The sequence below is a fragment of the Antechinus flavipes genome, chromosome 2 (genome assembly GCF_016432865.1).
Source record: "Antechinus flavipes isolate AdamAnt ecotype Samford, QLD, Australia chromosome 2, AdamAnt_v2, whole genome shotgun sequence".
Classification (NCBI taxonomy): Eukaryota; Metazoa; Chordata; class Mammalia; order Dasyuromorphia; family Dasyuridae; genus Antechinus; species Antechinus flavipes.
Genome location: NC_067399.1, coordinates 614,379,264 through 614,406,126, shown reverse-complemented (window position 1 = coordinate 614,406,126; position 26,863 = coordinate 614,379,264). Strand labels below are relative to the sequence as shown.

The 26,863-nt window shown below is 44.5% G+C and overlaps 2 protein-coding genes across 6 annotated transcripts; both read right to left on the bottom strand.

Annotated features, from left to right (window-relative positions):
- Positions 1-3,648: 3,648 nt before the first annotated feature.
- ZFYVE27 (zinc finger FYVE-type containing 27) lies at positions 3,649-22,720 on the bottom strand. Of its 5 annotated transcripts, none has more exons than XM_051981818.1 (13): positions 22,517-22,720; positions 20,973-21,170; positions 18,842-18,912; positions 13,515-13,701; positions 13,170-13,265; positions 12,499-12,611; positions 10,973-11,106; positions 10,565-10,636; positions 9,948-9,968; positions 9,626-9,770; positions 6,624-6,670; positions 5,718-5,799; positions 3,649-5,285 (listed from the first exon to the last, which is right to left on the bottom strand). In XM_051981818.1, the coding sequence occupies exons 2-13, from the start codon at positions 21,167-21,169 to the stop codon at positions 5,221-5,223; spliced, it is 1,230 nt and encodes a 409-aa protein (XP_051837778.1). In that variant the 5' UTR covers position 21,170; positions 22,517-22,720; the 3' UTR covers positions 3,649-5,220. The 5 variants fall into 5 exon arrangements, with proteins under 5 accessions (XP_051837778.1, XP_051837776.1, XP_051837780.1 ...); XM_051981816.1 differs by having other exon boundaries at positions 10,973-11,109; positions 22,517-22,719; XM_051981820.1 differs by having other exon boundaries at positions 10,973-11,109; positions 13,515-13,650; positions 22,517-22,719.
- Positions 22,721-24,055: 1,335 nt separating this feature from the next.
- Positions 24,056-26,477, bottom strand: LOC127547153 (uncharacterized). The gene is made up of 2 exons (XM_051973974.1): positions 25,362-26,477; positions 24,056-24,672 (listed from the first exon to the last, which is right to left on the bottom strand). Exons 1-2 carry the CDS (start codon positions 26,118-26,120, stop codon positions 24,646-24,648), a joined length of 786 nt encoding a protein of 261 aa, XP_051829934.1. The 5' UTR covers positions 26,121-26,477; the 3' UTR covers positions 24,056-24,645.
- Positions 26,478-26,863: the final 386 nt, after the last annotated feature.

Sequence of the window (26,863 nt, the reverse complement as noted above, 5' to 3'; positions counted from 1 at the left end):
CCTCACACCATTCCCTCCAAACAAGGCTTCGAATGTCATTTTCTTCAAACTAAGGGTCCTAGTTTTGGGCATGTGGTTTAAAAAGTCACCATTTGAGACAGGGAAATCAATTCCCCCTCCCCCTCCACTTCTTCATGATTGGGACTGAATTCACAAGAATACCAACTCAGCTGCTCAGAGTTCACAGAGATAAAATGATGCAGCTAATGCAGATGCCAGACAATGGCAGCCACCAAAAGTTGGGGTTCAGTCACATGGAGAACTCACAATGGCCATTCTCTTTGGCAAAAAGAGAAGAGATTACAGGCAAAAATGAAGGGAAACAACAGACACTGGGAATGATAAATATTAAAGAATGGGAAAGCATAGAAAGCAGTTTTAATCATTAACGATGGAAAGGGCAAATTCCCTACTGGAACTGGCCAACTCCTGAAAGGGACTTACACCCCAAAAAAGTCAGCTATAAGGAAGAGAAATGGAGTCCGGAGATACCACGTGGCATGGGGGATGGGTAAAGGGAAACAGAGGAGACAGAGTGCCAGTGTGGACTGACCCAAAAGAGGGCAGTGAATATGGCATGGGCCATATGTAGATTTTATAGGGAAAATTAACCTCAAGTACATGACTGGGGTTCTAATAGGACCTGGTAAGGTGAGGCTAACTAAGACCCCTACAGAGGGTGGGTTTGACATAACTTGGATTTCTGGCTGGACCATCTCCCCAGAAAGTGGGACCACAGACTAAACTGATCTCTATCAGAGCCTTCTCCCTGCCTGCCCCAGGGATCAGGTTTATTAATTCTTCAGTTTCTCTCTGCCCACCATTCAGGACCTCATCAAAAGCACTGTCATAACTCTGTGAGACAAGAAGGGAAAAAAAAATAATAAATCACATTTTAGAGAGATTAAGTGGTTTGTCCATAATCACCCATAATCATCCTGCTCAATTCAATTTCTCCTGAAATCCACCATCAACATTTGAGGGGCAGCTTTTATTCCTGGCTTCTTTAAAAGCCATTTGAACCTGAGTTTTTGGTTCCAGTTCCAATGATTTTTTCATCAAATGGCCTATAGTGACACCAGACAGACACAGGCCTTAGGGTAACCCAAAATCCAATTCAATTCAACATTTATGTCTGCTGTGGGAAAAACTATGATGTAGAAAAAATGTGGTGCTTGGTCTCATTGAATTTGCAATCGAATACTCCAAAGACTTCTACTCTTGGCCCCCTTGAAAAGCACTTTTTAGGAAAGTGGGGGGGAAATCTTTGCATCAAGTTTCTCTGATAAAGGTCTCATTTCTAAGATATATGAGAAACTGAGTCAAATTTATAAAAGCTACTACCCAAAAGATAAATGGTCAAAGAATATAAACAAGCAGTTTTCAGAGGAAGAAACCTAAGCTATCAATAGTCAAATAAAAATGTTCTGAATCGTTTATTTAGAGAAATGTAGATTAAACCAACTTTGAGATACTTATTCACATCCATAAGATTAAGAAAATGAAAAATGCTGGAGGGATTGTGGAAAAACAGGTACACTAATGCACTATTAGGGAAGCCGTGAACTGGTCCTACCATTCTGGAAAACAATTTGGAACTGTGCCCATAAAGCGATTAAATTGTGTGTATCCTTTGATCTAGTGATGTCATTAAAAGGTCTTTATCCCAAAGAGATCAAAGAGAAGAAAAGGACCCATATATTCAAAAACATTTGTAATAGCTTTTCATAGTAGCAAAGAATTGTCAATAGAGAATGCCCACCAACTGGAGAATGGATGGACAAGTTATGAAATTTGAGTGGGATGAAATATTATTATTCTATAAGAAATGATGAACAGCATAGTTTCAGAAAAACTTGAGAAAACTTGCATGAACCGATGCAAAGTGAAGTGAGCAAAATCAGGGAAACAACCCACAGTGTAACAATATCATAAGGACAATCAACTTCAAATTCAAGAATCAATACAAGGACCAATCACAGTTCCAAAGGACTCATGATGAAATATACATTCTACCTCCAGACCAAGAACTAACAAACTCAAAAGATAAAAGCTTATTTTCTTTTCCTTTCCCTCCCCCTGAAAATTATACATATTGTAATGGGTTTTTTTCTTGTTCTCTCAATGGGTAGGAGAGGGCAAGGGGAACAATTTAGAATTGAAAATAAATTGAATTTTTTTAAAAAAGAAAGAAAATCACTTTAAATCATTCTTAGACTATGCCTCAATTAATGAATGTCCTTTATTTAAAAAAAAAAAAAAAAGCCGCAGAGCTGACTTTTGTCAAAAGGCTCAGTGACATTCCTGATAAGCTATATGATGGGGGAAAAAAGCAAACCAACAATCCTCCACCCTCAGGCTCTGCACCTCCAAAATGTTTAAAGATAAGCAGGTCCAGTTTTAGGCAAAATTGCAAATTTGCCCTCAGGTCCTACAGCCCCTTCTTTCTGCATCCCTTCCTCCCCCTACATCCACCACCCATCAGTAGTGCCCCCACTTTCCATTCTTTCTGACACCCACTGCCTTTTGCTTCCCCAGCCTTAGAAAAGTCCCTAGTTTAAGCCTAGAGAAGGCCTTCTTTGGTGCTGCCCACTTGAATTCCCTATTCCATCCAATTTCCCCTACAGTCCACCATCAAGAGGAAAGGAATTAGGCGTTCACTCCTTTGGCATTTTCCACAATGTTCCAGGGGCAGCTTCTACTCTTGCTCTCTTTAAAGGTCATTTGCAATGATCATGAGCAAATTGTTCTAGTTGTCCCTTTATAATCAGGCCCAACCTCAAGGCCAAAACTTCTTGCGTAATGAGGTCAACCGAGGACTTCCTAACAGGGTGGGAATCAACTTCTGAGCCTCTCTAGGAGAAACATGGCAAACTTCGGGGCTCAGTGCCCTCCGATCTGCAATCTCCCGTGTTCCTGGCTTCCACAACGTAATCCAGAGACCATCCATAATCGTCTAAGATAGCCTCATATTCAGTCTGCTCTCATCACACCTTCCCCCTTTGCCCCAAACTCTTGTGATACCAGAGACAGGCCAGGAGAGTTTCAGAAAGCTACCAAGAGGGTCCCACTTTCCCATCATTCTTGTCTTCCTCTCCCGGCCACAAAACTAGAATTCAGTGTTAAGACATACAAAAGGCCACCATTTCCCAGTTTTCATCAGTTCTGCCCTCCAGCCCTGCTTTTCAGCATCTGCTGCTGACCACTGGGTCCCCTCAACGCCCAGTCCATTTTGCCTGGTCCTTATTTTCACCAAAACCCACATTACTTAGTCCCCCTGTTCTGACCCAGCCCCACCTCTTACTCTTAGAAGGCCACAAGTCTGGCCCAGCTCTAGACCCATTTCTTCTAGCTATGGGGAGAAAAGCCTTCAAATGCCATCTCCTGCTGATTAGAGATCACCTTCCCTAAAATCTCACCCAAGGGATGGCCACTTTCCGTTTACAGCCATGGTGGTAGCAGGTCTTTAAATAAGGAGACAACGGGAGGAACAAATCAGCAAAAGCCTCAGTTTAAGCAATCATAGAACAAAATGCCACCGTTTATCAAGATGGACCCAACACAGAAAACAGGCAGGGAAGAAAGAGAGAGGTTCAATTACCCAGCCTCCACAGGAAAGGTTTACAAGAACTGAAAGGAGAACACAAATGGCCTGATGCTTTTTATTGTTGTCTCCATGTACACAGAGATTTCTTTAGCACACTTCCAGTGTAAAGCACAGTATATTCAAGCTCACACTTCTAAAGGGAGAGATTGGAAGAATGGCAGAAAAGGAGACACAAAGATCTGGTAGACCCCTGGATATCCCAGGAGTGCTTCCAACTGAAGGGGGGGAGAGGGGAGAAAGGGGGCGGGGAAAGTGTGAGGACCTGAAATACTTCAGCCTCCTAAGTCCTATGTCTGAAGGAACCTCATAGTTCCAGAAAGTCTCAGGCTAAGGGCATTTCCAGGTTCCTCCTTAATCTAGTTCCAACACACCCTGTTCCCAAGAACCACGTAATAAATAAATAAATATTTCCAATATAGAGAGGGAAGTGCCAGTGTAGAAAGAGAACCTGATCAGACTCATAGCCTAGGAAGTGCCATTTGGTCCTCAAGAAAGTAGCTATCTGCCCCAAACTAATCAAGGGTGTGGTCAGCATCAAGCAATCCCTTAACAGAGCTGTGGCCAGAAGGTTCCTGTACCTCCCCAGCCCAGAGGATCAAAGGGATCTCCTGGCTTCACCACTACATCTCTGAGCGCATCCATGACACAGGAGGGGAGCCCGGGCAACGTGAAGAAGGGATCCAGTCCACTTAAAGGGAGACTGTATAGCAGAAGGGACGTCTACAGAGGCCTAAGAACAAATGGTAGCAAGCTAGCCAGTTCCCCAAGCTGCCTCCCCTGGCTGAGAGTCAGAATGATAACATGGGATTCACAAGTTCCTTTCCCTGTCTTACTTTCCAAGGGAGCGACTGTGGGAATGGAGCGGGGTGGGCTGAAGGCTGCAGTCATAAATTAATGCCTCTCTGTCCAGCTCACACAGAGTTAATGGCTGGCTTCTAACTGGTCTCACATAGTCCTCATTCTGGACCCTTTGACAATTACAGTGCCAAAGGTCAGGGGGCAATACCTTGCACCTGCAGCCCTTGAGGAGCAGTGAAATGCCACGGATAGGGGGGCTACAGCTACCCCCCCTCCAGCTCTGCCCGAGTTCTCCTGGAAGGCCCCGGGGTCGAGTTCTCAGGTGCTTCTGTCCCTCCGGGCTGATGTGCGATGCAGGCTCCTTCCTAGCTTTGGGGTTCCTTCACAACTGCCAATGCCATAAAGGCCACAGGGTGAAGGGGAATCCACACTCACAAGGAAAGGCCAAGGTCTGGCTTCCCCAACTGCTGCCCACTCTGATCCCCATCCAGTCTCGCTTCCCCTCTAGCCCGCTGTCCCAGCCAACACCTTTGGCAATCCAGGGGTTGCCCCGCACAGAAACCGGAGGGGGCCATCACTCCAGTCACCCAGAGGAACACAAAGAGAAGCTGGAAATGTCATCGGTGACCCCGGGTGGGCATCTCCCAGGTGGAGAAAGGGAGGGGAGGCACCTAGCCAATGTTCATACCAGCTCTGCCCAGCTACCTCCACACACTGGCATGAGGGGTCTGGGGAGTCTAACTAGCCTCTGGAGCAGGCTCAGGAGAGGAGGGTGAGCAGGGCAGGCTCCCAAGTGCCACCCCAGGGCTCTCTTCTCACTTGCTCAGGGTCTGGTTACATGAACCACACACAAATACAGTCTCTCTCTGTGCTTCAGGGGCTGAAAAGAAGAAAGAATTCAGTGAGAGGCATCCCACACTCCCATCGCGGTCCCCGACCACAAGAACACTCATCTCTTACGAGTTCCTGCAGATGGCCAGGAGGAGCAACCCCTCCCTATCACTAACTACAGGCCGTCCCATTGTTCCTCACTTCCTAACTAACTTGACCTTTAAATTTCTTTTCCATGGAAACGGCAGTTCTTGAGAAATCCTAGGGATTTCATGGCCACCATGACAACAATGCTCTCTCCCAAGGAACCAGAGGCAACTTTAATAAAGCATTCACATTATTCACTGTTAGAATTTTTCTGAAAAATGTAAACAAGACTCCTATAACTGGGCTCCAAATCCCTCGTGCCTTCACCTTCATCCCCCTCTTTTCCTTTATACTATTCCCCTACCTGCCCCCACCCCTGCAGTCACTCACTCACCTGTGGCTCCCATGGAGGACCTGGGGACCTTGAAGGAGCAGCACCGGGAGCAAAAGCTGTTTCCACAGTTACTACAGCTGCGCTGTGAAGAGAAGAGCCAGCCAAGGTCAGCACAAGTGAGTCTCTCCCTGGTGGTCCGAGCCCTGCTCCCTGGCTCCTGGACTACTAGAGCTCACCCCAACTTCCCAACAGCTGGATCTTCTAGCTTCTAGGCCCCAACTTTCAGGCTCCCCCAGCAGAGAGTTCACTGAAGGAGACCCCAAGGGGCTTCATGGCCCAGCTAAAAAGACCGGGAAGTACAATGGCTATCAGGTGACATCCTAAGCCTCCAACGCTTGGCAATCTGAGCTTTCTCTTAGGCTTTGGAAATCTGCTCATTCAGAAGTCAAAGGGAACCTCTGCCACCCCCATCTGAGTCATAGGTATCTGGAGCATGAGCCTTACAGAAAGATCAGGAAACTGACAGGAAGGAAACAGGAAGGACAATGGTATTGAGGGCTGAGAAAACTTTCTATCACTTATCATCTCTCCAACTCGATTCAATTTCTAATTAAACTAAACATCAGTGCCTAATTAGCACCATACTTGACACACAATAAATTATAGCAGACCATTTTCAAAATTCAAGGTAAAGACATTAGTTTTTTTCCCTGTTAGATCTCTTTCCCTTGCTTCTATGTCTGAGTATCCTTCCAGCAGCTGCCCAGGAATAGAGTACTATGATGCCATCTGAGGGTGCCCAAATATCTGGGCACAAGCCTATGGCTGCAATCCTAAGCTGACAGGACAGAGGTGAGTTCTAGTGAAGAGAGAAGCTCAGTCAGGAAAGCAGAAGCCTGGATCTGATGGGGAACCAAGCCCAGGATGGCCCTGCAACTCACAGCCACCCCGCTAAGGAAGACTCACCCTCTTCTTCAGCACTGAGAAGGTAGCAGAGCAGCTGGTACAGTTTCCTGAGAAATAAGAGGCAGAAGGTCACCCTCTCACCTGACCCAGTCCCCTGACCCTCTACTCACTCCTCTACATCCCCAATTTTCCCTGAAAAAGTTACATTAAGAACAATTTCTCAAGCCACTCAAGCTGGCAAGACCAGCTAAAAGCCGTATATTTGGCTCTAAAGCTGAGGATATCCTCCTGAAAGCTTAAGTGAGCCAAAGGAGTGGTTTAGGCTGAGAAGGAATGAGGGCCTTGAAGATACTGTATGCCTCTCAAACCCATTTCCCCTGCCCCTTCTGCCACCAAAGCACCCTCTCACCCTGCTCATCCACTGACCTCAGAGGGTTAATATTAACCCTTCTGCCTGCCCTGAAAGCCCCTTTCTCATCCAGCCTAGAGGTCCCTTGCCTAGCTGATTCCTGATTTCAGGCATCTTCCTTGGAAAGTCAAAGTAAGTGGTGAACAAAAAGGAGGCGCTGAAAAGACACTGTTTCTGCCTGGGATCAGGTGTCACTTCAGAAGTACAAAGGGGGGAGATTGCATGGGCTGCTCACATCCAAAGAAAAGAGCTGGTCCCTTGGCCTGCCAAACCCCATCACTTCCCAGGGTTGTTCTTTGAAGACCACCAGGCTTATATTAAAGGTGGCAATGCCCCCTCCCAATCTGAAGGCCCCGTTTCTCCCTCTCATCCTGAAAATTCACCGAAGTAATTTAAATTCCCTGCAATGTAGACTGCAGGGCAAGCTACTCCTATATTGTAAGCAATGAGGATGGAGGAAAAAGCCAAAAGGGAGAGAGCTCAGGGCTCCAGGGTGCAATGGAGAAGTCTGTGGGAGATAAAAGAAGGGAGGCTAAGGCATGGAGTGAGAAGCTGCTCTGGACAGAGGAGGGGAAGGCCGGCCATTCTCTGCAGAATCCAGAAAGCCTTGGCTCCCACATGGCCACTATGGAAGGCTAACCCAGCCCTTGTCCCACGACAAGGCCCACAGATGGAAACCAGGGCAGCCAGAAGCAGCATCTGGATTTTCAGCTCCTTTTTATGTGTCATCTTCCCCATTAGGTGAGCTCCTTGCAGGCAGAGGCTGTATTTCTTTGTACTGCACAGTGCTCAGCAGATAGTAATGATAGTCACCATTATAATTATAAATGCCTATGGCCTTTCTGGCTCACTACCGCCAGTAAGAAGTTAGTTCCAGGAGACCCCCAAAGCTTCTAGTCTGGGCCATGACCCACTGACGAAGGCAGAAGAGAGAGGGGACTGCCCTAAGAAGGGCACTTCAGATTCAAGGCTCTGGCGCATTCTTCTAGGAATGTTCTCCCCACAAGGTCCTATTCTCTGCTTGACCAAGAAGGCCTCAAGAGCAAACACTTTCATGTAGGGTCAGAGAAGCTGATGAAACTGCTACATAGTCACAGGGAGCAGAAGTTCTGGCAGCATCACAGGAGGGATCAGAGAGGAATAAAAGGTCCTTGGCTTCCTTCCAATGCCTAAAAAAAGGTTTTGCCCCTATTTGGAAAGACCCTGACTCCAACCAAATAAATATTTCCCATCTAAATTAATCAGTGTGATGATAAACAGCAGGCATCAGGGATAGAGAAAAATAGGAGGGCCCAAGCAAGACCTCCTGGCCATGAAACAATGATTGATGTTTTTAAGGTAAATATGAAGTCAGAGAGATGAGGAATTTGCCCTATCAGGACATCCCCCCCTCACCCCAAATCCAGGCTAGAGCCCAAGGTTAGATGCTGCTCATTCTTCCCAAACAGCTCTAGCCCCCTCCAGTGGATGGCTGACCCAGAAGTTGATCAGCCCAGGGAGACGGAGCTCCTTGGCCAGAGCTCCAACAAACCCAGCAGGCCCAGGGCTACTGCCCTAGAATCTGTGCAGTCCGAAGCTGCACAGAGGGAGGGGGAAGGACACGGAGTGGGGTGGGGAACTTGAGGTAACATAACAGAAGAGCCTCAAAGAGGCAATAACTGCTCTTGCAAGTTACGTGGCCCCAGAAAGGCTTCTCCAAGCCCAAAGTGACACATGCTAACAGGGAAGGAAGATACAAGACATCTAACAAAGAAGGAAAAGAGGTCCTTAGCCATCAGTTACTGCAAGGAGAGGAAATCAGACTCTTCTAATTGCATAACTCAAATCAACCACCAATTCATGTAGCTTCAGCTGGGAGCTACAGGTGTCAGACCTCCTCAATCAAGCTCACTCCAAATCTGTTCCACTGTGGGTACTGTGGGTACCGTGGGTACCATGGTATTGTGGGTATCGTATATGATATGGATACCATGGGTGTGCCCTGGGTGCTGTTGGTGCCATGGATATTGGAAAAAGAAGGCTGCCTTTCTGACCTCTCAGCCAAGACTTGTTAACAGGGAGGAGCCAAAGTCTAAAGATCCTTCACATTCCCTGAAGCTTAGCTGCTCTAGCCTTCAAGTTCCTGAGTCCTAAGCCAGGCCTCCAGTAGTCCAGCCAGTCACTCCCTGCTGCTCCGTACATATCTTTTCCCCAACAAATTTAGGGTTAACCAAAATCCAAAATACATAGACCTGAAGTTGACAGTCTTTCCACAAGTACACAATAAGCTAAGTTCTGGGATAGAAAAAGCTGTGTGCTTCACCTTGTTTCCATTTAGAACTGAAGAGGCAAATCAGGCAAGGTCTTAAGTATTTCTATAAGAATTCAGATCTTCCTAAAATACAATTTATCTCAGAGTCAATTTTTTTTACAATTCCTGGGGCGTCTGATCTGGTATCACTCTCCTTACCTCTCTGAAAACTCACATCAAGCTATAAGAACAAGTAAGGAAGAGCCCAAGTTCAGCTTCTATACCCCAATATTGATTTGCATTTGTCCCAATTCTACGTACCCACCCAAACACTAATCTCTGGAGCTAAACACCACCCAAATTCTCAGCCTCCATTTCCCTCCTCTGCCCTAAAACTTTCCCTTGCTCTCTTCAACCAAATACCAAAATTGTTGGTGGGATAACGTTTTCGGAGCTTCTCAGTGAGTCGAGACACCTTGCTTCGAATCACTTCATTCTTGCTCATAAAACCATTGTCGTGTAGGGCCAAATCATATTCCACATTGCAGGGAGATCCCTCGTCATCCTCCTGTGGGAAAAGAACTTTTTATCCCTACCCAGTTGCCGACTGGGCCCTGAGACACAGAGCTCCTGGGTAAGAACAGCAGAGATGAAGCAGGCTGCACAAAGCCAAGCAAAAGACTCAACTAGTCCAACCATCCACCCTGTCCCCAGATCCCTTCCCCATCAACACAGACATACTCACCAGTACCACCAGGTGGGTCTCCTGCCTCCCAGGGTGCAGGGGGGAGAAGGAGAGAAAAGAAGAGAAGATAGATAGCCAGGAGAAGGGAGAGACTGCTGCAAGATGTGGACTACTCTAAGTCAACCATCCTGGAGCTCTGAGTGGGGCTCAGAGAGGTTATCCCGTGAGTGCCCATTTTTAAAACCTACTCTCAAGCTCTGGGAAGTCCTGACTCTATTTTCCTTACCATCAGAAGCCCCAAGATCTTCCCCACCCTTTTCAAGAGGATTCCCAATGGGCTGGTAGGTTTTTGAGAATGAAAGAAGAAAATAGAAGACAGCAAGCTACCAACTCTTCACAAAATAACCATCAAAGCTACTGATAAGAAAGGGATCTGCCCAAAGATCTGGCAGGCTATCCATGAAGGGCGCCTAGTAACATAACACTAGGAAAAAAGACTGTAACCAAGATTTCAGAGAAGGCAAAAACTCCAGAACCAAGAAAATTCCTAAACGGAAAACCCCAGATTTTAGTCCTTTATTTTGGAAGAGTAAAAAGAAAACTGGAGCTCCAGAAGTGCCTAGGCTATGAGCCTATTTGGATCCTTGGGTACAAAGCTCTATCAAAAAAATGCCCACCTCAATAGCATCTTTAAATTCTTCATCTGGCTCAGCCTCCTCTGCTTCCTCCACACTGCCTGGTGTGAGGTCCTGTGAAGAAAAGCCGAGGATATCACCTATGAAGATATTTCATTATTAACATCAATCATCGAGAAAGGGGAATACCTGGTCAGAAAGATGCTTGCTCCCACCAGGGAGACATGCTAAAGAAACTGTTTTTGAAATAGGAGACTTAGAAAGGTACCTTCTCAGAAGAAACAGGAACCAAAAACCAATTCAGCCTTTAAAAATGCATGGAAGCTGGGGTCAAGAAAGACTAAGGATTCCAGAAGAGCCCAGGCAAGATCTAGCACAGCCCCAAGGGACAATGACCCTCAAGAAGGTCACTGGTGAACAGGTTCCAAGGCCCCCATAGTAGATGCTCACCTCGGTGGGAGTAGGGGTTGAACTGCAGTCCAACAGAGCTCCTCTTCCCCCACTGTCTGATTCCAGGCATTCCTCAGTACTCACTGGTAGCTTAGGGTTCATCCGCTGCTGCAGGGAAGCCCGGTATTCTGCCACTACTACCCAGGAGCAAGTGAGGCAAAGGTACCAATTCAGAATAAAAAATATCTTTAGAGATTTCTCCATTGCCTTTCTTGAAGGTCTTTCTTTGTGTCCCAGAAAGTTAGCACAGTGAATGGCACACAGTAAGCACTCAATAAACACTCCCTGATTGATCAGTAGCCTAAATAGTTTTTAATTCAGCAAACCACCACCTCTCCACAGATAATGTTCTTGCCGTTTTCCTCTCACCTCAATCTGTCTGGGAAAGAATAGCTGATGGAGAAAGACAAACCAAGAAGCACCTATCTACATTTAAAATTTAGATGATCTATGATCTCTCATCAGCAAGGATGCTCCTCCATAGGAAATGTCCTCTCCCATTCACAAAATTCTTCCTCTCATCTAGATGTTGAATGTGATTCTGGGTCCTTGAAAGTTATGCCAACTGAATTCAAACTCTGGCAGATACTATGAAACTAGAAGGTTTTAAGTACAGTTCAAAAACCAGTCTAATTGCCCTCTCTTGTTTGCAGAGGAGGGGGACTATAAGTCCATAACATATAGTATCAGGCTTTATGCAGATCACATAAATGCAAAAGATATCAATAATTTTTAAAAAATAAGTAAACATTGAGAAGTGAAAACCTTATGTGGATCAGTAACATTCTCTCAGATTATTTTGCTTAATTGTTTTCAAGGAACATACTTTAAAGGTGGGGTTTTCTGGATGCTTGTTGATGAAATGCCTTGTCAAAAAAAAATGTATAAATAATTTCTTTTTTTAGAATCAATCTAGGGAGGCAGCAATTGGTGCAGTTGATAGAGCATCAGCCCTGAAGTCAGAAGGACCTAAGTTCAAATCTGGCTTCAGACACAATACTTCCTGGCTGTGTGACCCCAAGCAAGTCACTTAACTCCAATTGCCTCAGCAAACAGCCAAAAAAAAAAAGTCACTCTAAGTACAGAGGGGTCTAGCACACTTTTGCCACCAGGTGATGATATTTTTTGGTTCAAACAACTCACAAGACACAAAAAAACAAGGCCCACACACATCTCTGCACCAGCATGCCATGACTCAGATGTCCCTAGACTGTCTCTTCAGAGCACGAGACAGCGGACAAACTGCAGCAATCGCTACATCAAAAGGCTCTAATCTCAGTGGAGAGACTGTTACAAGACACGAGTCACTCCGTTGTCATCAATCTCGGCCCAGAAGCAGTGAGCCAGGACGTGTCAGAGATGCAGCCTCCATCCTGGAGCCATGAGGGGAGGAACTTCTTTGGTAGAGTGCTGCCCTCTGGTGGGGCAAACAGGCCAAAACCCAGGTGTTCTACGGCCTCCAGGTGCCCCTTTCTGTGGCATCCAGAAGGACCACCCCCACCTCCACCCTGGGGAGAAGTGCTCACCTCGGTAGAACTCCACATTTCCCAGAAAGAGGGTGCTGTTGAGAAGGGCAAGGACCCAGCACAGGGGAAACACATACAGCACGAAGACGGAGGCCAGGAGGGCCCCATAGAACCTGGAGAGAGGAAGCCCTCGGCCTGTCAGAGCCCAGCACTGACCCCTGCGGGGCCTTCTCCACACTCCCACTGCAAGCGAGGCAGGCGAGGAGCACCCCAGGCCCATCTGACAAAGGAGGCGCTCTCAGGGGCCCGCCGACCTGCCCAGGCCCACCCAGAGAGAATCGGGGTCAGGAATCCAAGAGCCAGTCCCAAAGGCCACGGCCACAGCCACAGCCCCCCGTTTCACAGCAGCCAAGAGGCAAAGCCAGAAGCTCGGCTCGAAGCACCTCTGTCCATGAATATGTTGTATGGCTAGACCTAAGGGAGTGCAGACATTCCAGCTCCCCTTCTCCACCTACTGAAGAAATTAATTCTCCTTCCCCATAAGGTAACCCATCAGCTTTTCTCAGGCCTCAAGCTAGAGCCTCATCAATGTTAATCCTATCAGTCAGAGAACAAAAGAACTGGGAGGGATCTGAGATCACCTGGCCCAGAACCCCATTTTTTAGGGGCCAAGTACCCAAGGGGTAGGACCAGCTCGAGGCTCCCTGTGAGGAGGGAGAGACGGAACTCACTGTGAGGACACTGCTGGGTTCTCCCAGTACAGCACTCGATAGACCGATTCACATCTAGAGCACAACTGATTCAGGAAGCTCTCCAACTGGATCAAGCTGCAGAGGCACAGAGAAGCAGCCATGAGGAGCCCAGACCACATGATTTCATTAGTGAGCCCAGGAGCAGAGGTCAGTGCCCTTCTTTAAACACAACTGAAGAATGAGAAGATCACAAAGGAAGGCAGGAACAAGCCACGTCAACTTGGTGAGCTCTCCTGGGGTCCCAGTCTGAGCCCAAGTCAGCCCAACTCCATCTGGCCAGTTCTCCCCCAGCCCCCGTTCTCCCAGCTGGTGCCTCGAACTCACAAGCTCTTCACCTCTGCCACGGCCTCAGGCCGTGACAGCCGCACCTTGCGCAGATCCTCCTGCCTCACACTGTGATACTTCCTCCGCATCAGTTCGGGTTCCGGGAGGCGCACCCGGCATACCTCCTGCAGGTAGCCTAGCAGGGCAGGCACAGAAATCAGCAGGGCACCCACTGAGTACCAGGCACCTAAATGCAAAAGAGCCGCAGGTCAGACAAGGGAACTCTCGAGTCTGCAGGGCATCCCAGGAACTGGCAGCAATGTGGGACACCAGTCAGAGTCAAACATTCTCCCTATGATTTCAGCATCAGCTCCTGGCCTAGCAGCACACTCAAGGGACTATTTTCATGTCCAGATAAAAGAGGAAGAAGGCCAGCCAGTTGTGAACTAAGACAATCCACTTGGACCTGAAATTCAAACTAACTATTCAAAAAAGCCAACACTTTTCCTCTGCATTTTATTACAGTACAAGTCAAAATAGGATTATTTGTGTGAACATGTCTTATCTTCTGGCTAAACTGTTAACTACTTGAGGAAGAAAAAATAAATTCTGATAAGGAGAAACAAAGAAGAGTTATGGGAATGGGTATGAACACATAAGGAACTCATTAGATTTTTTTTTTAAGACATGTAAAAGATGTAAGCAAGATGAAATAAATGCAAAAAAAAATGGCATAATATGGTGAGAATAGTGTCAGGAGCGCTAAAGTTCAGAACAAGCAAAGGCTAGCAAGGAAAGTCAAAGACAACAACAACAAAAGGATTTTTAGCTAGACTAGGAAAAAGAAAGCAAAGGAAAATCCAAGACGGGGTAGACCCACCACCCAGGAGATGGGCAGCAATGATAACAAATAGTGGTCAAAAGGAACAGCTGCTCAACTCTTATTTTGCTTCTTTTTTTTTTCTCTGCCAAGAAAAACGTTCTTTTGACTGCAAAGGGCAAAACAAATATGATTAATAAGAAGGTAACAGCCAAGATAAGTAGGAAAATAATAAGTAAAATCCTCGCTGGCTTGATGAGACTGAGTGACTATGCCCAAATGAACAATGTCCTGGGATATTGGAAAGATGGGCAGATGTCTTTACTGAGTCACTGTCAGTGATCTTTAAAACATGAAGAATAAGAGAATGGTTGCAAGACTAGAAAAGGAAAAATAGTTGTCTTGATTTTCAAAAAAAAGGGAAGGAAACATGTGGACCTCCAAACTAAAGGTTGATAAACCAGTTAAAATTCTTTAATCTGTTATTAAAGGGATGATTAAGGAATATATAGCAAAGGAAGCAGTTATAACAAAGACCCAGCATCAAGGCAAAGGTGATCAAAGAATAAGTACAGCCAGTTTTTAAATGAAGAAACTAAAGCTTCTGGTTCAATAACCACATAAAAAAAAAAAAAAAATACTCCAAGTAACTAATAATTAAAAGATAAGCACATTAAAACAACCGTGGTCCCACTTCATATCCATCAGATGGACAACAATAAAAGATAAAAATGGCAAGTGCCGGGAAGAAATGTGGGAAGATAGACACTAATGCACTATAGTTGGTCCAACTATTCCAGAAAGCAATTTGGCACAATGCCAAAAAATCACTAAAATGTACACATTCTCTGACCTAGTAATAAGGCTACCAAGCATATACAAAGACAAAGGGATAAGACCTACCACACACAAAAATATTTATAGCAACACTTTCTGTTGTAGCTAAGAACTGGAAACAAAGTAAATACCCATCAACCAGGGAACAGCTGGACGAAATGTGGTTTATGAATGAAATGGAATATTACCATACTCTTAAAGAAATGGCAAATAAGACCAAACCAAAAGAATTTGCATGGAAAAAAAAAAAAAGAATTTGCATGAACTAATGCAGAGTGACTTAAAAAGAACCAGAAAAACAATTCAAATGATAATGAGAATAATTAAAGGGAAGCAACTTTGAAAACAACAGAACTCTAGGCAACAGTTACCAGTCACAATGAGGAAGTCACTGTCATTTTATTGGAGAAATGAGGGACATATTCTGACATGGCCAATATATTTTTGTTTTGAATGTCCATATCTGTGTTACAAGGAAAGGCTTTTATATGGGAGTTTGTACATAGTGGTAACAATGCAAAATAAAAGAAAAGGAAAGAGTAGCATGTGGGGACAAAGTAGGTAAAGTTCTGTATTGGAGTCAAGAAGACCAGAGTTCAAAACTAGTCTCAGAAAATTGCTAACTGTGCTATCTTGGATGAGTCACTTCATCTCTTCTCTGCCTCAGTTTCTCCATCTCTAAAATGAAAATAATAGCACTTACCTCCCAAGGTTACTGTTTAGATCAAATAATATAATAGTTGGAAAGAACTTTGTTAACTTAGAAGAATTGTGTAAGTGCTAGTTTAACATCAAGAAAACATTTCTGAAATAAGAATCCCTAAAGGGGACACAAATAAGGCAATTTTGTTGCTTCTGTAAAATCCTATATATATTTCAAGCTCACAGTTTCAGACAAAATCCTCTTTTTATTATTCTTTGTACACTGTAATGTTTTACGTTTGTTGGTCAAACTAATAATAAATTTTAATAACGAGTTTTCTTTACTGACAGTTACTAGACAAAAAAGTGGGGGAACTGCTATAGTGACAATTTACCTGGACTATTACTGATGCTACTCTTGTGGACAAGGTAGGGAGATGACAGTAAAGTGAATTAGAAAGTGGATAAGTGACTGGATTCAAATAAGTCCTTAATTGTTCAATGTCTTTTCCTCAAGAATCTCTGCTTGGCTCTGATGACATGCCCAGCAACAACCTGTACACAATCACGAACAGTATAACTCTCCACTTTACAAAGCTAGGAGGAATAGCTAAGACAACAGATTACAGAGTCAGGACCCAAAATGATCTTAAATAGAATACAAGATGAAATTAAGTAAGATAAAATGTAATAAATTTAAATATAAATTCTTACATAGGGGTTCAAAATCTCAACTTCACAAGGACAAGATTTAGGAGAAGTAGAATGACATGGCTGAATAATAGTTCATCTGAAAATATCTGGGACTTTTAGTGGACTGCAAAATCAGTATTCATCAGCAGAGACATCTGGCAGATTAAAAAATGCTAATGCAAGACTGGACTGCATTAGGAGGGGCACAGTGTGCTGGACTAGGTAGGTGATAGGAAGGACAATGGGAAGCTGAAGAACAGTCGGAGCAAAGTGATCATAATGATGAAGAGAATATATGAATCATTTGTAAAAGCTGGAAATATTTAATTTTGAGAAAAGAGTTAATATGTGCAAAGAGCAATCAAACTGTGCATACTCTTTGATCCAGCAGTGTCTCTACTGGGTCTATATCCCAAAGAAATCATAAAAGAGGGGAAAAGACCTACATAGGCAAGAATGTTTGTGGCAGCCCTTTTTGTAGTGACAAGAAACTGGAAATTGAGTGGATGCCTATCAGTTGGAGAATGGCTGAATAAGTTAAGGTATATAATCAAATGGTGATGATCAACATGATGGATATGGCTCTTTTCAACAATGAGGTGATTCAAGGCAATTCTGATAGGCATGATTGAAAGAGCCATCCACATCTAGAGAACTATGAAGACTGAATATGGATCAAAGCGTAGTGTTTTCATCATTTTTGTTGTTTGCTTGCTTGCTTTTTTCCTTTTTCATTATTTTTCCCTTTTGATCTGATTTTTCTTGTGCAGCATGGAAATATGTTTAAAAGAAGTGCACATGTTTACTCTATACTGCATTACTTGCTATCTAGGGGAAGGAGGAGGTGAAGAATATGGGAGAAAAGTGTAGAGCACAAGGTTTTGCAAGGGTGAATGCTGAAAAGTGTCTTTGCATATATTTTGAAATATAAAAAGCTATTATTATTTTTTAGAAAAGAGCAGAGAGAAAGAAAGAAAGAAAGAAAGAAAGAAAGAAAGAAAGAAAGAAAGAAAGAAAGAAAGAAAGAAAGAAAGAAATAGAGCTATCTTCTAGCCCCTGAATTAAAGGTTGACTAGCACAAAGAAATGTGATCAAGCAAGTATTAGTTGCTGGGCCCTTAACAGCAAAATAAGGAGCACAAAGTGGATGTTTCAAAGAGGCTGATTTTGACTAGATATCAGAAAAAAAAAAAATCCTAACTATTAAAAGCATTGGGAGATCATGGATTAAAGAACTCAATAGAAGTCTTCAAGCAAAGATGGATGATCATTTGTCAGTGAATTAGAAAAAAGATTCTTGTTCAAATAAGAGTCCCTTACAACTCTAAGAATGTGTGATTATGTGATCATGTCAAGTATCATCTCTTTATACTCAGCACATTATATATGCTAATGTAGAAGTGTCTGCAGATTTCTCAGCAAGTATTAGTACAAAGGAAGGGAGGTCTAAATTCTAATCTTATTTAAAGTACATCATTTCTGAATTCTTATGGATGACATGTTTGTCAGAGCAATCTGTCCTTTTTGATTTAGACAGATGGAAGGCCTGATCCTACCTACAGTTACCTAGATAAAACCAGAAGCACTTCAGGCATGTGTAAAAAGGTTCACATATAATTATACTGGCCAGGCTGCCATCCATAATGCAGTCACAACTTAGCTTGCTCTATCCTTTTCTAATATACACTTGTTGATCTGATCATTTATATTCTCCAAAAATTTCAAACCTCAACTTTTTCTTGATACATGTGATCAGTACTACAACCTTCCACAACTAGGGATATCAACTTCCCATTCGCCAATCATTTGTGATCATTCCCTCACTCTTGTTCATGTTCTTTCTAATCCATAGACCAATGGCACAATAATAGCTAATAGCTATATATTTAGAGAGTGCTTTAAGGTTGGCAAATTACTTTAGAACCATGATCTCATTTAAGCCTCAAAACAACCCTAGGGAAGTGAGAGCTATTATCCTATCCATTTTATAGATAAGGCAGCAGAAACAATAGAAACTAAGTGACTTGCCCAGAGTCACATAGTTAGTACATGTCTGAAGCAGAATTTGAACTCAGATTCTCCACTGTCTCCACATAGCTGCTATTCTAAAAGCCATTTGCCTTGATGTATCAGCTTTTTGGAAGCAAAGATAGAAGGAGGCCATGAGTCCATCCAGAAGAGATGTTTGGTACAAAAGAGAGCAGGGACAGGACACTATAACTGGCATAGCACCAGGGCTGGATGCCATTGTTCCCTGACCTGTTCTAAGCATGCTAAACACTTCCGTAATATCAAAGTACGAAGAGAGGATTAGCTTTCACCCACCCCCAATCTGCAAGTTCTCTCCCTCTCATTAATATATGGGCCCTCCCTCAGCCCTCCAAACCAATTCTTACCCTCATTCAGAGTTAAGAAGAGGAAATTGAGACCCAAGCAGGTCAGCAGGGAACACACTGGTGTCTGCCACCTACAACACAGAAAACCTTGATCAGTAAAGATGATGTTCCATTCCCTCCTCCAGAATATCAGAAATGAAAGCAAACTCTGTATGACACCACAAAGACAGCAAGGAGCAAAGACAGGACATGTGAGATTGAAGAGAAATGCTAAATGAGTGGGCTTTTCCTTTAATTAAGTGAGGAGGGAGAGGAGGCAGGCCCTAATAAGTATGTCAGGAGTGGGAGGGGAGATGTCTCTGGAACAAGTCACATCCTAATCCTTGTGATTGGAAGAATGATCATCTTGGGGGATTTAGAATAAGGTGCTTCACTGGGGGAATCTGTGGGTAGATTTCAGAGGATCCATGAACTTGAATGAAAAAAAAATTTATATCTTTCCTTTCAGTAACCTCTATCTTTCATTTCTTTCACTTATTTAAAAGCATTCTTCTAAGTAAGGGGTCCACAGGCTTCACCAGCCTGCCAAAGAGATCTATGGCAAAAAAAAAGGACCTCTAGACTATCACCAGGGCAGACCTACAAAAGTATACCTGTGAAGGAACAAATTCAACAAATTTTTTTAATTATTTCAAAAAGGATAAGGGTGGACCAGACCAAATGACTTCTGAGGTCCCTTATAATTTAGTCTTATCATTCTCCTGAAGTGAGGGACCCTGAGTGATGTAGGAGTATCTGGGGAAGACAGAATAGTTACAAGCATCCCCTTTAGAAGGAAGTTCAGTTCCAGTAAAGAAAAGACTCAGAAAAGCAAAACATCTGTCTATGACAGACCTAATCTCCTGATTGTGAGCATAAGGTAATCACTGCCCAGAAGAGATAAAAAGTGGGTGAAAAGAAGCCAAGAAATAGAAGTCAAAAGCAATATAAACAAATATAAAAAGACAATTAAGAATGTTAAAGTTTTACTTTCAAAAAACCATTTATTCTATCTAATTGGACTATTTCCTCATTTTCCAAATAAACTTAATTTCTCTGGTTTCATATAAATATATTTGATTTTGAAAGAAAAAAAAGACCTTAAGACTCTCTGTAATGATATTTCTCTGCAAGCTGCACCTAATATCTGACTACTGGCAACATTAAACTAATCAAGTCCCACTGATTACTGGATAGCAGCTAACAAGGATATAATAGATAGGAAATAAGAAGGCTCTTTAGAACTAACCCTAAAACCTCAACCTCTTTATGGTGTGAAAAATACCATATTTCTATTGAAGCCACTCTATCATTAAAGCTTCTTCCATGCTAACTTCTCCCTTTACAAAGACTTTTGTGGTGATAGAACTATTACCCACAGGAAGGGATGCTCACAAAAGAAGAGCCTCTTAGGAAATCATGGCTGATTATATACGGATCTGATGTCATCACTACAGACCAAGGTTAAAACCCTTTCAACACTGAGTGCTTTTTACTAACAGAGGAACAGAGTCAAAGAACAAGCTTATCTCATACCCTGGGGCTCCCAGAAATCAGGTTCTTGTAGACTTTTTTTTTTTTTTTTTGGATGGGGGGGAAAGATTAATCCAGTAACGTTTCAGTTATATTTCTCTTGGAGGAAAAAAAAAGATCCACTAAAATACGTAAATTTGCTATATTGCATACTGTCTTCCCTGATAGACTGTGAATTCCTTTCAAGCAGGGATTCTTAAATGTTTACCACTCACAATACCTTTTTACCCAGGAAATCTTACATGACACCAGGTACAGAATATAGGTATACAAATCAAACATTTAATGATAATAAATCATAATTTCACAACTAACCTCCACATTCAGTTATGAGACCCCATAGTTCAACCCACAGTTCAAGAAGCTGGGCTTTAGTTCAGGTATTGTCTCCCACAATTATTTGAGTTCTCAGAGCTAAACACAGAGCCCAGCACAGAGAGGTGCTAAATAAATGCTTGTTGACCAAGTGCTTCAGACTAAAAACAGGCTACCTAGCTTGGCTGCCCAGAACAAGGAATAAATCTAAGCTATTGTGATACAGGCCAGGTTTCTGAAAATGGCTATTGCAACAAAGTAAAGAAGCAGGAGACCAGGTATCCCTACTCCAAGAAGACCATACCTGAGCAAATAGAGGATCCCATCACCTGCATCCTTAAGGGGTTCGAAGTAGAGAACAAGCCTCTTGTAAAACAGGACCAAGTTGAAGAGATCAAGCCCTGGAGGCTTAGGTGGGGCAGGTGGAGAATCAGGTTGGGCCTCGGGATTGGCAGTGGGGGTCCCCTCTGGCCCACACCCCTCTTGTTCTACTGCTTGCATCCTACATTGTTAGAATGGAAATATTACACACAAACACAATAATGAGAAAAGGAGTGGACAAGAGAAAAAAAAATGGAAAAAAATCTCCTGGCTCCTACAGACATTGTCCTATTTACCCATAGATACTAATACTTTGACATCCTTACTCCCCAACAGGATAATCTGGTAACTTCTTGGAACTTCCCTGTCATTACTTCAAACAATAATTACTCTTTTATGAGATTCAAAAGAACCATCCTTCATATTCTTTCTCTAGAGAAGGTAACACACCAAATATAGCTTTTGTTCCCAACTTCAAAATCTTGGATACCTCCCCCAATACAGCACATCACTTTCCCTGAATATCTAAGATAGCAGTTCTCAAAGTATAGTCTAGAGAATCCTGGGGATCTCTGAAACCCTTTTAGAGGGTCTACAAATTCAAAAATACTTTTTATTTCCAATATGATAAATGTCTATAAATATAACCCAGATTTAAAAAACTGCTTTGGAGAGATCCTCAATAATTTTTAATAGGATAAAGATACTGAAAACAAAAGTTTGAGAACCACTGGTCTAAAAGCTGAACCAGAACAGATTTAAAAAGAATTAAAATATGACACATTTAACTTTAAAACTTCTCATCAGTCACAAGGAGTCCTGGGAGAGGGAGTGACATTACATACAAAAGGCCTCTTTTCCTTCAACTGACCATAGTGGAAAGCACACTGGACAAGAAACGTGTGCGCTGCTGGTACAAAACCTTAGGAGTAAGAGCTTAGAAATCAGGTGGTTCAGTGATCTTTGAACTGATTTAACATTTTGATAACTATTTCAACGGAATTGGTTTCTTTTGCAGTACTGTGTTTTATTTCATGCACTTTAAAACTCTGAACTCCGAAGCTTCACCAGACTTAGAGGGTCCATGACACCGAAAAAGAATAAGCGCTCCTGATGTGGTCCAACCTCCTCGTTTTAGAGAGAAATTAACACAAAGAAGTTAAGCTACTTTCCCAACAAATATCAGAGCCAGGATTCAAACCTGCATGTCCTGAGACTCCCGACACCGTATTGGGGGAACAACTCCCTTCGTCGCTCTGGGTTTCAAGGTCTCCATCCATTTTTATTAGTTTATTCCTACGGTCCCTCCAGCCCTGACCCCTAACAAGGGTGGAAGCCCGCTCCCCTGCAGCCCCCCGCCGAGCCCAGCAAGGGGAGACCAGCGTGAGCAGAGGAAGGGGAAGGGATAGTGCAGGGGAAAGGGAGGGGGCCTCAGAGGGCGCTCAGAGCCGGGGCCGGCCGCAGGTGAGAAGCCCAGGACGGCAAAGGAAGGGGAAGCAGCTGCCCAGGTGCCCGAGCCCCACGTACCCGACCTGCTGCCGGCCCGCCGGGATGGCCTGTCTACGACTCTCAGGACGGGACCGGGACCCGGACCGCAACCGGGTCCGGTGGGGGCGGCCCGGTCAGGAGAGCAGCCCCCCGCCCCAGGGGCTCAGTATCTCCCCTCCAGCGCAGCTCCTGTCACTGCCTCTTCCGGAAATCTCACCGACATTGGCGTTTACGCGGCGTGCCCCGTGACGTCAGCGCGTCGGACACGCCTCCCGTCAGTCTCCCAATCACAGTCCAGATTCCCCAAGGACGGAGGGAGGAGGCGTCTCCATAGAGGAACCCGCCCCACGGCCGCCTCCGCCCCAGACTTTTTTGCCTACTCCCCTTCTAGGGTCGCCTTCGGAAGCAATGCGCCTGTGCGGGTCTTTCTCCCAGCCCCTGTTTCTAAGCAACCTTCCTCGGGTTTAGAGTGACGTCACCAGGAAATCGACCCGCCTCCTCTCTGGGCAATTTGAGATTGGATTGACCTTTGTCCTGCCGCCCCCAGTGAAATTAATCCTCCTGGGGCAAGAAGGATGCAATGACGACCTCCGAACTCAAAGGCGTCTCGAAAATCATCTAGTCCAAGATCGTCCCTTTTTGCGTGTTTATTGATATCTTTTCACATCACATTCATTTGCAGAAAGATCCCTTCACACGTCCCCCATCTAGTCACAAAGATTAAAAGTTGGGAGTGGGGGAAGGGAAGAGCAATTTATCAAATCAACCCACACATCTACACTACTCCTCCCCCGTGGCCCCCCACCTCTGCAATGGTGGGATAAGGAGCCCTGATTTCTCTGATGTGGAATCACCAGGTGGAACAAACTCCGCTCCAGGGGTCCTCAAACTGCGGCGCGCGGGCCAGATGCGGCAGCTGAGGACAATTATCCCCCTCACCCAGGGCTAGGAAGTTTCTTTATTGAAAGGCCCACAAAACAAAGTTTTTGTTTTTACTATAGTCCGGCCCTCCAACAGTCTGAGGGAGAGTGAACTGGCCCCCTGTTTAAAAAGTTTAAAGACCCCTGCGGGGCCTAATCCAATTTAGGTCATACCTTCATTTTGCACTTTATAGTCTTTAAGGGTTGCAAAGAGCTTTTGTGAGTTAACTCAATCGATTCTCTTTAACATCCTTGTAAAGTAGGTGTTAGTAATAATAATAAAAGCAAACAACTATTATTTAGATAGCACTTTTCTATGTTCCAGGCACTGGGCTAAAAGTTTTACAGATATCGTCTCATTTGATCTTTAAAACAACTCTAGGAAATAGGTGCTATTCTCATGCCCATTTTACAGATGAGGGAACAGACCCAACACATCTAAATTTCTGTCTTTTCCATGACTTTTTCCCAGACTCCAACCTCCGCCAGTTGTCAGCGATCTTTCTGAAGTAAAGGTCTGGGTCCCTTTCCTTTTCAATAACCTCAGTGGCTCCCTACTGATGAGGTATGGATCGTGGCAGGGAAATGGGTTGATCTCCTAGTTCTCCATAACACCAAGTTAGGGCGGGTTCGCAGCGAGAAACGCTACACAAAAGGCTGTGATAAGAAAAGGCTTTATTAAAGAGAGAGATACCAAGATGTTCTCTTGGTGGACAATGTCAAAGAATTGCCGAAAAACATTTTCTCAGGGCTTACTCTTATACAGAAACAAAACAATTCGGGTTTTACATTCGAAAGGAACATACTTGAGATTGGGTGTGGGAAAGGAGTCTTTCCCAGGGAATGTAGATTTTGCATCCAAAAGGTGCATAGTGTGGGAACAGAGTCTTTCCCAGGGAATGTAGGTTTTGCATCCAAAAGGTGCATAATGTGGGAACAGAGTCTTTCCCAGGGAATGCAAATGCTCTTCTGGGTGAGGCTGCATTATCCTCATCATCTCCCCCCTCAAGCAATAAACACAAATTCTTTTGGAAAAGGGTCGATGGTCTCAAATCTTCTGTATCTACTTCCTGCTGGAAATGGTCGTAGAACTCAACCTAAAGGGGAGAAGAAGGGGAAGTGGTGCTTGGGGAAGAGAAGCGAGATCTGAAAGCGGCAGCCACAGTGTCCAGTGGATGCGGAGTTTTCCCATCAGTTATCTCAGGGTTCCCGGGTTGCAAGAGAAGTTGGAAGTTTGCAGCTTGTAGCCTAGAAGAAACAAATTTCACGAGCAATCTGAAAATGTAAGGACCAAAGATGAGCAGAAGGATAATAATCAAAAGAGGGGTTAGTATAGGTGCCAGTAGGGACCATATCCAGGAATCCCACCCAGAGGAGGACTTGGGAGATGTGAGCAACTGCTCATGGATGTCTTGCATCCAGGCAGCCTTCTGTAAGATTCTCTCTGTGCGCAGCTCAACTTTCCTTGAGTTGTTAATGTACATGCAGCAAGAGGTGTTTACCAGAGCACAGACACCTCCGCTGGAGGCTAAAAGATAATCCAAAGCCATGCGATTATCCAAAACCATATTAGCCAACGAGTCAAGAGATTCCTGAATCTCCCTCAGTGAATGAGCCGTTTCGTTGGCAAACTGGTGGATTGTGGCTGTCAGGTTGGAGAGAATGCTTTCATGCTCTAAATATCCAACCCAAGGAAATAGCATCCCAGCCCCTTTCTTCAAGTACCACAGAGTGTTTTCCCAGAATCCCCGCTTATGTCTCCTCAGAGGAGTGGGGGCTGCATCTGGGGCACTGGCATTGTATACAGTGAAAGGGGTAATCAAGTGGCCCAAGGTGCAAGACCCATAGTGTTTGAAAGGTGTCAAGCACCGGGTGGAGAGAATCACAGGTGGGAGTGGGTTCCAATCAGAGGCATTTCTCTTAATAGGCCTCTGAGAGGTACTGGAGGGGGATTGGGAACTTACTTTGCAGAGGAAGGCATATCCCTTAGGTGCACAGACGGTACCTGAGGTTAGAGTCTGAAGCAGTCTCCTGGTTGCTCGGCCCCATGGATGAGTGTAGTCACAAAGCATTCTATCTATTGGGAGGTTAGTTTTCAAAAGGTTATGGAGAAGCTGTAGGGAAGGCGATTCAGAAGCACCGTAAAGGAACTTGCCAGGATAATCCCAGAATGGGTTTCCCACGGTCACCTTCTGGGGAGGTGCACGATCAAAAGTGCACCTGGCCTGTGACCCTTTTACACAGCTGGTGCAAGTTGCCGAGGTGAAATTCCGGCAGGTCTGAGAGAGATGACACTCGCTTGCACCCACAGTGTTGGTGGTGCAGGTCAGTGTCCCAACATCAGGGATATAAACCTGGCCATCCTGGGAAACAGTGACATCCACTGTCTCCGTAGTGTGGTGATATGTAGTTGTGAGATCCTTCCCAGCCAAGAAGCAGGGGACAGTTGGGTCAGAGTAGTTCCCTTGGGGGTTTGCTAGTACAAAGGGGGTAGCATCCAGGGAGGAGATAGTAGCCCGTGGGAATGGGACCTTTGCAACAAATGCATTAGGTCGCATCTGTGGGCCACCCTGGGGGTGGTGATGGCACACCCAGCAGTCCTGGACACCCCCACTCCCCGCAGAGTTCCCTAGTCTGACCAGGAAGTTGTCACCCCAATAGCGAGGGCCCATGGAGTAAGACCAGGAGAGCTGGAGAGAGAGCAATAGGAGTAGAATCCTCATAATGAGGAGAGAGGGAGATTAGAGTGAGAGCCTTCTTTCTCCAGAGTTTTTTCCAGGAGTCTTGCGGAACAGATACTTCAGGTCCTCAATGGGCTCACAGGAATACACTGGAGTATCTGAAGGAGAGGTAACAGAAGCAGCATTTTTAATCCTAGAGATATGGGTCCAACTGGGGGACCCTTCCAGTTTAACTGCCGTTGGAGTGGTTAAAATGACCTTGTAAGGGCCTTTCCACTTAACACTTAAAGGGTCGGATCCCTGGGGCTTCCAGGTTTTCAAATACACCAAATCACCTGGATTGACAGGAGATGAGATTTGGTTTGAAGCTTCTGAGGGCCTAGGGAGGTGCTCCTTTGCATATTCAGAGAGCGCCTTTTGAAATGCACTGAGCTGAGTAGCAAACTGAGTGACTCCGTGCAAGTCCTCATCTATTAGGATATCAGTGACTAGGAAAGGCCTCCCGTACAGAAGTTCGAAAGGACTTAGTTTAAGTATTTCCCGGGGGGTGATTCTCACTCTAAGTAGCCCCAGTGGGAGATTCTTTATCCAGTCGTCCCTAGTCTCCAAACAGAGTTTAGTAAGGACCCTCTTAAGTGTATGATTCATTTTTTCTACCTTTGCAGAGGCTTGAGGACGCCAGGCAGAGTGCAGATGATAAGAGATGTTTAGTGCCTTGGCTACCCCTTGGGTTACCTGAGAAATGAAGGCTGGCCCATTATCGCTCTGTAAGGAGTTGGGCAACC

Coding starts and splice junctions, on each gene's coding strand:
- ZFYVE27 (XM_051981816.1), bottom strand. CDS start 21,169: ATGCAAGCAGTAGAACAAGAGGGGTGTGGGCCAGAGGGGACCCCCACT. Junction 9,771..9,947: donor AGACCCACCTGGTGGTACTG/GTGAGTATGTCT, acceptor CTTTTCCCACAG/GAGGATGACGAGGGATCTCC. Junction 5,286..5,717: donor GTCCTCCATGGGAGCCACAG/GTGAGTGAGTGA, acceptor TCTTCTTTTCAG/CCCCTGAAGCACAGAGAGAG.
- LOC127547153 (XM_051973974.1), bottom strand. CDS start 26,120: ATGAGGATTCTACTCCTATTGCTCTCTCTCCAGCTCTCCTGGTCTTAC. Junction 24,673..25,361: donor GATATGCCTTCCTCTGCAAA/GTAAGTTCCCAA, acceptor TTACATTTTCAG/ATTGCTCGTGAAATTTGTTT.